Source organism: Rhinopithecus bieti, unplaced genomic scaffold (genome assembly GCF_001698545.2).
Source record: "Rhinopithecus bieti isolate Rb0 unplaced genomic scaffold, ASM169854v2 scaffold_36553, whole genome shotgun sequence".
Classification (NCBI taxonomy): domain Eukaryota; kingdom Metazoa; phylum Chordata; class Mammalia; order Primates; family Cercopithecidae; genus Rhinopithecus; species Rhinopithecus bieti.
Window position 1 is genome coordinate 1,694,906 of NW_016815774.1, and position 12,897 is coordinate 1,707,802.

Consider the following 12,897-nt stretch of genomic DNA (forward strand, 5'->3'; position numbering starts at 1 on the left):
GTATCCCTGGGGAAGTCGTACAGCCTCAGCCTGAAGGCAGGACAGGGGCTCACTGGTAGAGTCGAAGGCAGGGGCTGTGCCATCAGCCCCGCTGTCCTGCATGGGAAACACCTCCACGAACTCCTTCTTGAAGACAGACAGCAGATAGGAGATGCGGTAATCCAGGCGGACATTGAGGATGAACTGGAGAAGAGGGGAAAGAATGAGGAAAGGGTCAGGTGAGGATGGGCTGAGGACTGACATGAGGTCAGAAGGCCCTTCCTACTTTATGGGGGACAGGGGCCCCCAAAAAGGCTCTAGCACTTGGGGTAGCGGGGTCCTCAGCACAGTCATTTGGGATGCTCCAGGGTGTCACAGCAAAAAAAACAAGACCCCTCTCCCCAAGGAGGCCCAGGGTGCCCTCCCCCCAGCTCTTGCCCCAGTGATGGAGGACGGGGGCCTCCTCTCAGCATGAGGCAGTGAGCACCCCTGCACCCGGCCCACTCAGTCCCTCTTTCCCAGGTTAGACACTGACAGGAAGGGGAATGAAGCTCCCAGGTCCAAAACCTGACTCTTGTCCTCCTATCCTGCTCAGCCAAACAGACCCTGGATACTCACAGGAGGGGAAACTGAGGCCTATAAGGGAGGAGGAGAGGCTACTGTGGGGCAGACGTGAGGATGCAGGGTTTGCAGACATGGGTGAGTCACACAGCCTCATGGTGCACAGTGCCTTTGGCCAAGCCCCAGGATGCAGACATGGAAGGCCCAGCCCTCAGAATGAGTCAGAAGCTCCCTCCACTCTGACTCCTCACCAGAGGTCCCCCATGGAGGTCACTGCACTGCCCTTCCTGCCCTCTGGTGACAGCAAGGCAAAAGCAAGCATCCCCATCCCTTCTTAGGGATGAGCCCCTTCCTGGGGTGTGGCTGGGGAGTCTCAGATGAGACCAGAACAGGGATGACCACATCCACCTTGCCAAGAAATAGGTTCTTAAATCTCTAGCTCTGCTTCAAAATCCAAAGTCCCCTCCCCGCTTTTACTTTCCCCATCTGTAAAATGGGAGAATTGAGTTAGACTTCAGTGCACGTCAGAATCACCTGGAGGGTTTGTCACAACACAGCCCACAGGGCCCCTCTCCAGTGTTCCTGACTCAGTAGGTCTAGGTTGGGGCCCAAGAATATGCATTTCTGTTTTTCTTTTCATTTATTTATCATTATTACTATTTTTTTAATAGAGATGGGGTCTCACCCAGGCAGGTCTTGAACTCTGAGCTCAAGCAATTCTCCCATCTTGGCCTCCCCAAGTGCTGGGATTACAGGCGTGAGCCACTGCGCCCAACCGAGAATGTGCATTTCTAGCAAGCTCCCAGGTGAGGCTGGCCCAAGAACCACAATGTGGGAACCGCTGGGCCTGACAGCCAATCCCAATGGAGCCTTCAGTACCAAATACTGAGATCTGAAGGGGTTTGCCCTGCCCAGCCTCCCTGTACCTGCCCCATTACCCTCCCCCTATCCCCAACACCTCCCACGTGGTCCTGGCCCAGGCACCTGAAGGATTTCCAGGATCTTCAGCTTGGTCTCCATCACCACAATGTCCTCATTCTCCTCAAACTTGCTTCTGTCCAGCGGCTCAGCAGCACTGGCCCCAGCAGGCAGGCTGGGGGCACCGAAGACTGACTGCTTGCGGCTCAGCACCATGGTGGACATCATGTGCCCCACGCCCTGGATGGACCGCCGCACATTCTTGCCTGTGGAGCGGGGAGTACAGGAGGTTGCTGAGGAGGTTGTAGAGGGTGTATAGCAGGGATCCCTGGTCTGATGAGGGAGGCAGAGGGTGCACATTCTGTTTATGTCAGCTGCAGGCAAAGCCTTGCTAAGGAAGGGACAGGGCTAAGCCAGGAAGGCTTCCTGGAGGAGGGGAGCTTTAAGCCAAATCTGGGGAAAGAAGGAGGTGTCAGGGCAAAGATGAGCTGTGTGGGGAGATGACTGAGAATTGTCTGTAGGAAACCATAAAAACAGCTACACAGCCTGGGGACTGAGGGGACACTGCAGGGAGGACAGCCCTGAAAACAGTACCAGGCTCTAGGCACCTTTTGTTTAGATGAGTTTATGCAGCCTGGGAGTGTCTGGGAGGGCAGGGCTGCCGCTCGCTCATCCCTCAGACAGGCTGTGCCTCCCTCCTCCTCACACGCACAATGACAGGGCTGTCTCTCTCCTCCCTCACTATCTCCCCTCAAGACCAAGCAGGGTTGGAAGGCAACTCCCCCAGACTCGGGGTCTCCAGGGAGTCCGGGCAGGGACCCCTCTGGTCCCGCTGAGGTGGGAGAGGCTTGGGCCCAAGATATCCCCTTGAGGCAGAGCCAGGTTGGGTGGGGGGAATGCCGGGCTGGGGAAGGTGTTGATCTGAGGGAACTTCCTGTGCTAGAAGGAGGCTGAGGACCGCCCGGATGGCCCAAGCCGGGCAAAAGCCTCACCGCCGGGGTCCTCATAGGCCTGCAGCATGGCCGGGGGCCCCTGCACACAGTCGATGATGCCCAGCAGTGTGCGAGTGAGCCGCAGCAGCTCGCTGAAGCTGTAGAAACCGAAGTAGATGAGGTTGTGCGCCAGGCTGACCACCTGCGGAGGGGCGGGGCCGAGGTGAGGTGGGAGGGGCCGGTGCGCGGGGGCGGGACTTCGTGGAGGGCGGGCCGGGACTGGGGAAACTTCGTGGAGGGCGGGTCGGGACTGGCGAAAGGGGCATCATGAGGGCGGGGTTGCCAGGAGGGACAGCGGAGCAGGGAGAGGCAGCCCTTTCCCAGGCATTGGAACAGCAGCCTGCCTCTTGGAGAATCCCAGCCTTCTATACGGTACCCCTGCACTGGCTGGGGACACAGAAGGAAGTGGGGGGATCCCACAGCCGATTCCTGGGTGCAGACTGAGGCCAGTGTAGGGCCAACCAGAACCCCACGACCCCAGCCCCTGGGCACTCCCCCAGCCACCTCAAAAGTGAGCTTGTTCTTCTCCTCGTTGGCAAAGGGCACAGCCTCGCTGACCACATTGTTAAGGTAGTCCTCCACGAACTCCATGGTGTTGGCAAACTTGTTCTTCTTGTCATCTCGGGACGCGTTGAGGTTGGAATCATAGCTGAGGGTGGAGGCCATGAGGCATGAAGGTCCCTGAGATGCACCCACCCCAACCTCTACCCCTGCCCCGCCCACCCTGCCTCCACCCCTCTCACTCCTTGATGGTGATGGCTGTGGGGATCTCAGTCCAGAGACGGGCAAACTTGACCGGCGTGACCAGTTCCTGGGGGTCGCGGTCCACATGCACGTGCAGCATCAGGTGGCAGAAAGAGGCACGCAGGTCAAAGGGCAGCATCTCATCCGCCATGCACAGGAAAATCAGGTCCACACCCAGCTGCTGGGAGATCTCATCGATGGCCAAGTACTGGCGGTCCAAGCACATGCGGGCAAAGAGCTTCAGCTGGTACCTGCAGGACAGGGAGGACGGTGAGGACATGGCAGATGGCAGCCACAGGGCTGCTGGCACTGGGCACTGGACTTGGTGAGGACTCAGTAAAATGGCAAAGAGATTAGGTTAAAGATGCACCAGCTGCAATTCTGAGTTAGAAAGGTGAATGGAAAACCTGTCTGTGATGACGAGTACTTGCAATTCTCCCCTTCCTGGCTAAGGCTCAGCCAGGACAGGTTTTTATGGGAAGAGGGACGTCTCAGAGATGAGGGAAAGGGTGAGAGACCGGGGAGGGCAGTGAGGTGAGAAGAGCCAGCCTTGGCCAGGAAGGGTGAGGGCAAGATGGGAGAGAGGACAGGGAGATGGGTAGGTGGTGAAAGGGGTGTGACCTTGATGGAGGGGATACAAAAATGAGGAACGTAGGAAGCTCTGTGCTGCCCTGGCAATACCAGGCCCTCTGCCTCCTCCTCACAGACATGACTTCCCAGGGGCTCTGGAGCCGGACAGCCTGGGTGTGGGTCATGGCTCACTGCTGATGGCTGTGTAACCTCGGGCAAGTTCCTTTACCCCTCTGTGCCACTGTTTCTCCAGCTTTACAACAGGAGTAACTATAGTAGCTACAACAAGGGTTGTCATGTGGCTCAAACGAGGGATCAGGACAAGTGCTTTAAAAGGGGACTGCTGGCCGGGCGCGGTGGCTCAAGCCTGTAATCCCAGCACTTTGGGAGGCCGAGATGGGCGGATCACGAGGTCAGGAGATCGAGACCATCCTGGCTAACATGGTGAAACCCCGTCTCTACTAAAAATACAAAAAACTAGCCGGGCGAGATGGCGGGCGCCTGTAGTCCCAGCTGCTCCGGAGGCTGAGGTGGAGCTTGCAGTGAGCTGAGATCTGGCCACTGCACTCCAGCCCCGTCTCAAAAAAAAAAAAAAAAAAGGGGGGGGGGACTGCTACGTGGCAAGCATTTAAGAAGGGCGTCTAAAGAGATTTTTTTTTTAAATTTTTTTTTTGAGACAGTCTTTCTCTGTAACTCAGGCTGGAGTGCGGTAGTGTGACCTTGGCTCACTGCAACTTCCACCTCCCGGGTTCAAGCGATTCCCATGCCTCAGCCTCCTGAGTAGCTGGGACTACAGGTGTGTGCTACCATGGCCAGCTAATTTGGTGAGGTTATTTTAATAATACACGTTTGGAAATAGGCTGGGTTTCTTTGAAGCCTGGTTCCTGTGCTGAGCCACCCAGTGCTCTTCGGGGCACACAGTCCTCTTCACTCAGACTTCCTTGAATGAGGCTGCATGGCAGGGGAGTGACAGCAGGGACGCTTCCGAGGAGGCAGGAGCCCCACCTGAGGCTGTCAGAGCTCATCCTCAGCATGGATTGGCCAACAGCCTACTGAGAAGGCTGAAAGGCACAGGAAGAGGGAGGGGAGGAGCTGGGGCAGGGCACCTGTAGTAGCTGAGCACATTCTCGTCGTGGGCATTGCCGGCCCGCGCCTCCTGGGCCAGCTGCCTCACACTCTTCTCATGGTGCTCGTTATTCTTGTCAGTCCATGTGAGCCACACTTCCTCGTCTGAGTACTCGATGCTCAGGTACTCGTGGGATTGGGCCATCTCCTTCACGGGCCGAAGTCTGCAGACCACCAGCAACCTGTCACAGGGAGCCAGGGCCAGGGCGCTACGCCTGGACCCCTCCCTGAGCACACCCGGCCGCACAGTGCCAAACACCACAGGGACCCAGGCAGACCATATACATCTCAAGGGCAGGGTCCGTGGCTCATTCTTTTCTGTGCCCCTTCCCCACTTCCCCGCCCCGCCCCACAGTGCCAGGCACACAGCAGGACACATAAGAGGCACAGAGTTCACAGCTGCAGAGAGCAAGCGTGCCAGCTCCAGCCTGAATCCAGACAGGGCCTAAGCTCTAAGACAGCTGGGCGCCAGCAACGTGAAGCCCAAGTGCAGGCAGGGGGCGCAGGGCTCACTCGGTCCTGATGAGAATGTCACTGTTCTTGGGGTCCAGCACACACTTGCAGATGAGCTCCTGGGTGACGGGGATGGCAATGTGGTTGGACACACACAGGTCAGAGAGGTAGTCCAGGAACCTGGGGTGGTGACAGCCAGGGGTGGGGAGAGGGTCTCAGAGGCTGGTCGCTCTAAGGACAGAGCCCATCCTTCCCTTTCTCCTTCCCCAGCTGGCAGCACCGCCACCCTGGGACTAGCTCCCTCTCAAGGCTTAGAGATGGGTGGGATGGACTCCCAGGTCCCCAAGGAGGGAGAGCCCCAGGGCATCATCCTGGTGTCCGGGAAGGCTAGATGAGGGTTCGGGGGGACAGGGTGAGGAGGCGCAAGGGCCAAGGTGATATTCAAAATATTTAACAACTGGTTCAATACAGGTTCTGACTTTGTCACTGGAGAAGGTCTTGGGGGCCTCTAGTGGTACCAGGAGTCATTCCCATTGTTGCTAGAGTGGGCCACATTTGGGGGGATCCCAGAGAGAGGCTAGGGAGGCTAAGGCCTCAGGGGGGTGGCAGTCACCAACAGGTGCAGGAATAGTTCAGTATTCTCACAACCAGCAGACTTTCTACCCAGGCAAGGGAGGAGGGAGGGGCAGGTGCCGGGCGGGGAGGGACTTCGGGCCCACCTGGGCTCCCGGTTCTTGCGCACAAGGCTGACGAAGGTCTCCACCTCGGTCTTGGTGATGTGCTTTTCCAGGAGCTTGCGATTGTTGTGCAGCAGGGCGGTGATGGTGTCCTCAGCCAAGATGTCATAGCCAATCTGGGACTGCATCATCCCAAACTGCTTGGCGATGTGCTCCTGGGGGGGCAGACAGGCTGGGGGTCACAGAGAGTAACAGGCAGACCACAGGGCCCAGCTCTGCTCTGGAACACTGCCCCCAGACCCCGAGATAGGGACCCAATACCCTAGAAAGGTGGAGGTTCGGAAGAGGAAGCATCACTGGGCAGAAGAGTGACTTAGATTACATAGTTATTTAGCTCGTGGGCTGTTTCCCACCAGAGCGAAACCTCCACGAGGGCAGGGACCTTGTTTGTGTGGAAGGATTGGCTACATAACTTGTAGGGCCCAGTGCAGAATGAAAGAGCAGGACCCTTGCTCAGCACAGAATCTAACCCAGTGCAAGGCCCTTGTGAGCTGTGGGCCAGGTCCCATTCCCATGAACTCAGCCCTGCTGTCTGGTGCCCTACCGGACCCTAGACCCCAAAACAGTGCCCGGCACAGCACATACTCCTGAGGAAATCACTTGCTGAGGAAGGAACGCATAGCCAGCAAGTGGGCCAGCGGGGAAGTGGCACACCTGGTTCTTGCGGTAGTCCTCCTGGGAATGCCGCAGCACGCGGTAACACAGACGGAACATGTGCTGATAGGGGGCGTTCTTCTGGTCTGACAGCTCCTCCAGCCGTACCAGGGGACCTTCACCCCCCTTCTCACGGAACGGGGCCTTCAGAATGCCAAAGATCTGGGGGAACACAGAGGGTGAGGACTGATTGCCCAATACCCATCTGCATCCTGAAGTCATCCCAGGAGTCATCCCTGAGCCCTGACTCTGCCCTAAAGCCAGCCCAGACATCAGCTTCGAGCTGATTCTAAGCTGGACCGCAACCCCAGACCAGCCATCCTCAGCCCCAATTCCAGCCCCAGCTCTCCCTACTCCTTGTTGGAATCCCGAAGCTGACCCCAGCCCATCCCTCCCTGATACAGATTCTAATCCCAGCTCAGATCTGGGGCCTGGGGGAAGAGCAGAGGGTCTTGGCAGCTCAGGGTCTGAGGCTAAGAGAAAAGGCAGGCTGGGCCACTGTGGCCAGAGCTTAAGAGATGAGACACAGGCCTGCCTTGTCAAAGTAAAATGTTACATAATTACAAAAATGTTTTAAAGGTTGGGGCTGGGTGGAGAGGTGAAAAATTGTTCTAAAACAGAGACCAAAGTGACAGAGCAACAGAATGGAATGAAAAAACCTTAACTGGATCCTCATTTAAAAAAAAAAAAAAAAAAAACAAGCTTTACAAAGACATTCTGGGAACATTAGAGAAATGTGATATGGACTTGGTATTGTTGTAATTTTCTTAGGTGTGAGCATGTACTATGGTTATATAAGGCAATGTCCCTATTGTAATAGGGATGCCTGCTGAAACTTTTGGGTGTAAAATGCTGCCTATTTTGAAATGTGTGGACAGAAAGATGGATGCGTGAATAGAGCTACATAAAGCCAAGGCAGCAAAATGGTGAGGCACCTTGTTCCCTGTACTATTCTTCCAATATTTTCTCAATATGTGACGATTCTCATAATAAAAAAATTGTTAAACATTTTTTTTGAAGCACAGCTCTGGACCCGACATCCTGAGCTCAAATCCTGTCTGCCGCTTCCTAGCTGTGAACCCTGGGCCAAGCGACTCTGGCCTGTGTTTCAGCTTCCTCACCAGTAAAACAGGGTAAGAATCACGGTGCCTCCTCCAGGCAGTGAGGATCAAATTCGTCAACACATGTGGGGTACTTAGGGAAGTGCCTGGCACGTGGTCGTGCCCCATATATACTGGTTTTTGTTAAAGTGGGGGATGAACCTGCAATTCAAGGCAGCCCTCTCCCGGCACCCGGCCCCTCTGCGTCCCCTCATGAGTACACACGCACCTGTTTGAGGATGTTCTGCTCCCTCATCAGCTTCTGCCGTTCCCGGTTGGGCTTGGTGACCATGATGTCCAGGACATTCTGCCCATTGTTGGGGACATCACTGACAAAGAACACCAGGTCTTCCAGCAGCTGGATGACAAACCTGGGTGAGGGTACCCGGGGATGATGAGTGTGAGATGCCCACCCAGCAGGTGCCCCTCGTGGGGAGCCAGTCCCTCCCAAAACATGGCTTTCCTGAGTTCACTCAGCGGCCCCCAAAGCACAAAACCCATCCTCAGTCTACAACTCCTCTCTCCGGCTTTCCCCTGAAATACTCTCCAAACACGCCCAGTCCCACCCAGCCTGGATTTCAAAGTGGCCCCAAGACACAGAATCTCAGAATATCCCAACCTGGAAAGGAAGTACAGGGCACAAGGCGGGGAGTCTGGTGTGAAGGGTGCTGCATTTGCATCCTGACTCTGCCACTTACTAACTGTGTGACCCTGGGCAAGTCTCGTAACCTCTCTTAGCCTCAGCCCGGTCATCAGTAAAGCAGGGCTAAGTGGCCCTGAGACCAGGCTCAACACAGTAACCAGCTCCATCATAGGGTTAGTTCTGGGAGTACTTGAGCTGTGAGGCACCCAACTCCAGGGTCCCAGGCCAGGGCCCCACAAGGGCCAGTCCCCCACTCTCTCCCCAGTTTGCCTGGCTTCTGCTTCATGACTCCTTTCTTCATGAAATGCAGGCCCTGGGAGGGCAAGATCACTCAGAAAACCTCTGTGCCACTGCAGCCCACCTGCGGTCATTCTGGCTGATGAAGCCCTCATTGAGTTTCTCTACGGCGCTGGCCAGCATGGAGCTGGCATCATTGGCAAAGTCCAGGTCTCGGATCTCGGACACAGGCACCGACACGATGGCAAAGGCCTCCTTGTCTTCCTTAGTGGGGCAGGTGCCCAGCTGCAGGGACAAGGGTCAGCAGGGCACCTGGGAACAGGCTCCGGCCCTGGCCCCAGCCCCACCCCCACCCCTAGGGACCCGCACCATGAGCCGGATGGGCCGCTCCTCCTCGATGTCAATGGGCACATTGGTGCTCTGGATCCACGTGTTGGTGCAGAGGTGCCGCAGCCGGACGTATGAGTTCCTGCAGGCGGGTGGGAGGGCAAGGACTCGAGGAGTGCACCACGGAGTGCGTCCTGCTGCCTGCCGGCCCACCTCCCCAACACTGCCACAGCTTCCACCCTACTCCACACCCTCAACAGCTGTGGGACAGGGGCCACTGGTGCCCCTCCAGATGAGGAAGCTGAAGTCAGAGAAGAACAGCCAGAGCTAGCCCTGCACCCAGGCCCCTTCCCGACCACTGCACTAACACAGGCAGCCTTGTCCACGCTTCCAAAACCAAAACTTGTTTTTACACTTGGGACCAAAATTCATTTGGACAAATGAGGCTATTTAACTATTTATCCCATTGAATTTCAAGATGCACACATTTCATATAAACACATGCATTACACAGAAATACTCAATGTCTATGATTACAAAATACAAGTTTACCTTTCTAAAATGAAAAACAATCTGAATACCAAATCCATCTGCCTCCAAGAGTTTCAGGGAAGGGGCTGTGGGCCTATGTCGTGACTCAATTAACTTTCCCATTAGCCCTGTTAATAGGGAACCTTGATGTTCCCACTAAATTGACGGAGGCAGAGTGAGTAGCAGCCTGAGATCATACAGCTTAGGACACACCAAAGCCTGGATTGACACTTGAGAAGTTTCTTGATGTTCTGTCCTAGAATCTCAGGGTTGGTGGGACCTCAAAGGCCAGAGAGTCTGGCCTCCCCATCCAGTGTTTGGGTTCCCCGTACTGCTATGTCCTAGACAAACTGCCATGCAGCCTGTGCTTGAGCACCCAGACCAACTGGGGCAGGCGCTGGGCACGTGGCAGGCATGCAGTGGTGGTCAGCCGCCGACAGACCTCAGAGCTGGATCCCCAGAGGGATGGGACCTGCAGAGACCCCAGAGGCCAAAGGACCTCAGGAGGGCGGAGGAGTGAGGAATCCAGAGAGTCCCAGAGACGGGAGGGCCCAGCCTGGGCACCACCAGCCAAGCCCCAGGCACATGGCGCATACCCACCGGGGCACGAAAGAGTCGGTTTTCTGTAAGGTGGTGGGGTCCAGCTCAAAGAGAGAGGCAATGTCGTTGCCATGAGGCACGGCCACCAGGCGATACTTGATCTTCTCCCCAGCATTCCTGCGGCCTGCACGGCCCTGGGCCCCCTGGGTGAGGACCCCAAATCAGGTAGAAAGCCCTACCTCCTCTCAAGCCCCCGAAACACCTGGGATCCCATCTTAGGGGCCATCTCCCTCCAGCCCACCTCCCAGGGTTTCATGGCCTCCCCTGCCCCCGCCTACCCCCAGGGCAGGCCCATGGCCTCACTGGAGACCTGCTTTGCTCCTCACCATTCCTGTTGCCTTGGGATCCGAGGCATCACCTTTGTAACTGGGGTTCTCCTGGACAAGAGATACAAGATGAAGGGGAGCTACTGGACACCAAACTATACCCACACGACCCCACTGCAAAACACAGTCACCTACATAGGGCCCTGGGTTTGGGCAGGCAGCCTCCACCCTCCCAGGGGTGCCCATATCATTCCAGGGGAGCTCTTCATGGCCCCTCTCCATAGAACCACAAATGAACACACATACACACCAATGTCCCAACACACACAAATGTGTGCATTACAGACAGATGGGAAATTTTGCTCACTCTGTATCCCCAGTGCCTAGAATAGTGCCTGGCACATAGTAGGAACACAGTGATATTTATTAGGCTTCTTTACAGTCATGCCTTTATTTGATAATATTGGATAAATGCATGAGTGCAAAGAAGTCAGGGTCCATAGGCACATGTGCCACATATTCAGATATGTGCATACACGCTCCCGCACACCCGCGTGTACATGCACACAACATGAGCCCCAGGATGCCCTCTGCCTCCCGCTCACCTCAGCGGCCAGGTAGTTGCCCGTGGCCAGGTGCTTGAAGCGGTACAGGCCATTCCAGTGCCCAGCTCCTCCACGGCAGGGGTCGTGGTGGACCACCTGGGGGCATGCAGGTATGAGGCAGGAAGGAGAGACTGGCCAGGCATGGGGAGTCAGACCCTGGGGAGGCCTGGAGATCTCTGGGTAGGTGGGTTCTGGACCCTCCCTGGCCTTTTGACTCTGGAGGCACTCAGAGGGAGGTAGGGGTCAATATCCCACCCTCCCGGATGGTGGGGAAGAGGGAGAGGTGGCATCCAGGGCTAAGTCCGGGGTGCCAGAAGCAGGGCTCTTCTGACCTCCACCTCCCAGAGAGCATTGGAGCTGGTGGCCGAGGTGGCCGACTGGCGCAGTGTGGTTCTCAGGAACACCTGCAGCTTGCCCTTGTACTCATCACAGGTCAGGAACTTCTCCTGCTCCGCATGGAACAACCGCACCACGTCTCCCTACAGGTAGCAGGGTGTGGCTCAGGATGGCTGCGGCCCCTCCAGGCTCAAGGACCCACCCAAGTCCCAGCCCCACTTGCCTCAGACAGGGGTGGCTGCTGGCAGGGCCCCTCTTCCAGAGCCGGAACACAGAGAGGGGGTTGCAAGCTGAGCCCCTCTAGAGAACAGCCAGAGCCCAGGCACTCTGCCCTCAGCCCACATCCCAGACCCCAAATCCAGAGCTCTCCCAGGCCTTCCCATGTTCAAACCCACCCTGGACCACCTCCCTCCCTATCTGTACCTCTAAGCACCCTGCCTAACCTCTATCGGCCCATCTCCAGTCACCCCCTCCATGAAGGAGGGGGACCTCACCCCCTCAATCTTCCCAGGGCCATGACTGCCCCTCTCAGGGTCCCTTCTGCCTAAATATTGGTAGGTGGTGCCCATTTCTTTTGCTCCCCTGTTGGATAGGGGCAGCATGGAGGGCATGTCCATGGCTTTGGACACAGATACCACGTTTGGATCCTGTCTCTGCTCTTTTTTTTTTTCAGAGACAGTCTCACTCTGTCGCCCAGGCTAGAGTACATGGCACGATCTCAGCTCACTGCAACCTTCGCCTCCTGGTTCAAGCAATTCTCATGCCTCAGCCTCCTGTATAGCTGGGACCACAGGTGCGTGCCACCACGCCCGGCTAATTTTTTTATTTTTAGTAGAGACGGAGTTTCACCATGTTGCCCAGGCTGGTCTCGAACTCCTGAGCTCAGGCAATTCACCCGCCTCAGCCTCCCAAAGTGCTGGGATTACAGGCGTGAGCCACTGTGCCCAGCCTGTCTCTGCTCTTAAAAGTTGTGTGACCTCAGATAAGTTCCTTAACATGTCTGAACCTCAGTTGCCTCTTCTGTAAAATGGGAATACTATGACCTCCTTGCAGAAATTGTGAGGATTATATGCATGATGAAGTCACACTGCACACTTACCGCGTGCCAGCCACTGTGCAAGCACTTGTAAGCTTTCTCACTCGATCCTCACACCAACTCTCTGGGTAAATACATCATTAGCCCCATTTTATGGGTGGAGAAACTCAGGCATAGAGAAGGTAAGTATCCTGCCGAGGGTCATGCAACTAATGGCAAATGGGACATGAATCTGTGGCCCAGTTCCAGGGCCTACACCTTCACCATTCCATCACCTTCCTCCTGCTGAGACCCTGCCACCCAGCAGGCACACAATGCATGGCTGCCACTCTTGCTATCATCACTAAAGGCATTTTCTGTCTTCCCTCCACTGAAAACACATTAGACACAAAGCATTCAGTGAATACCTGCAGAGTGAATGCAGCAGTGAATGCAAGAATGCATGAATGAATGACGATACCCAGATTGGTCAGTTACTATGGC

The 12,897-nt window shown here is 56.0% G+C and overlaps 1 protein-coding gene across 2 annotated transcripts in view; it reads right to left on the bottom strand.

The window, feature by feature from the left end:
- The window catches only part of ITPR3 (inositol 1,4,5-trisphosphate receptor type 3), a 77,066-nt gene that overhangs the window by 23,707 nt on the left and 40,462 nt on the right, over nt 1-12,897 (bottom strand). For both annotated transcript variants that reach the window (XR_001881750.1, XM_017853644.1), the window contains exons 9-24: nt 11,375-11,521; nt 11,043-11,138; nt 10,498-10,548; nt 10,172-10,314; nt 9,083-9,182; nt 8,838-8,998; nt 8,063-8,204; nt 6,734-6,895; nt 6,062-6,234; nt 5,403-5,522; nt 4,871-5,053; nt 3,194-3,445; nt 2,955-3,099; nt 2,451-2,592; nt 1,525-1,724; nt 54-183 (exon numbers count right to left, since the gene is read on the bottom strand). Coding sequence is in view for 1 of the 2 variants with exons in the window: in XM_017853644.1 (XP_017709133.1) it covers nt 54-183; nt 1,525-1,724; nt 2,451-2,592; nt 2,955-3,099; nt 3,194-3,445; nt 4,871-5,053; nt 5,403-5,522; nt 6,062-6,234; nt 6,734-6,895; nt 8,063-8,204; nt 8,838-8,998; nt 9,083-9,182; nt 10,172-10,314; nt 10,498-10,548; nt 11,043-11,138; nt 11,375-11,521 (2,347 nt within the window). In the remaining variant the exon portion in view is untranslated. The remainder of the gene's footprint in view (nt 1-53; nt 184-1,524; nt 1,725-2,450; nt 2,593-2,954; nt 3,100-3,193; nt 3,446-4,870; nt 5,054-5,402; nt 5,523-6,061; nt 6,235-6,733; nt 6,896-8,062; nt 8,205-8,837; nt 8,999-9,082; nt 9,183-10,171; nt 10,315-10,497; nt 10,549-11,042; nt 11,139-11,374; nt 11,522-12,897) is intronic.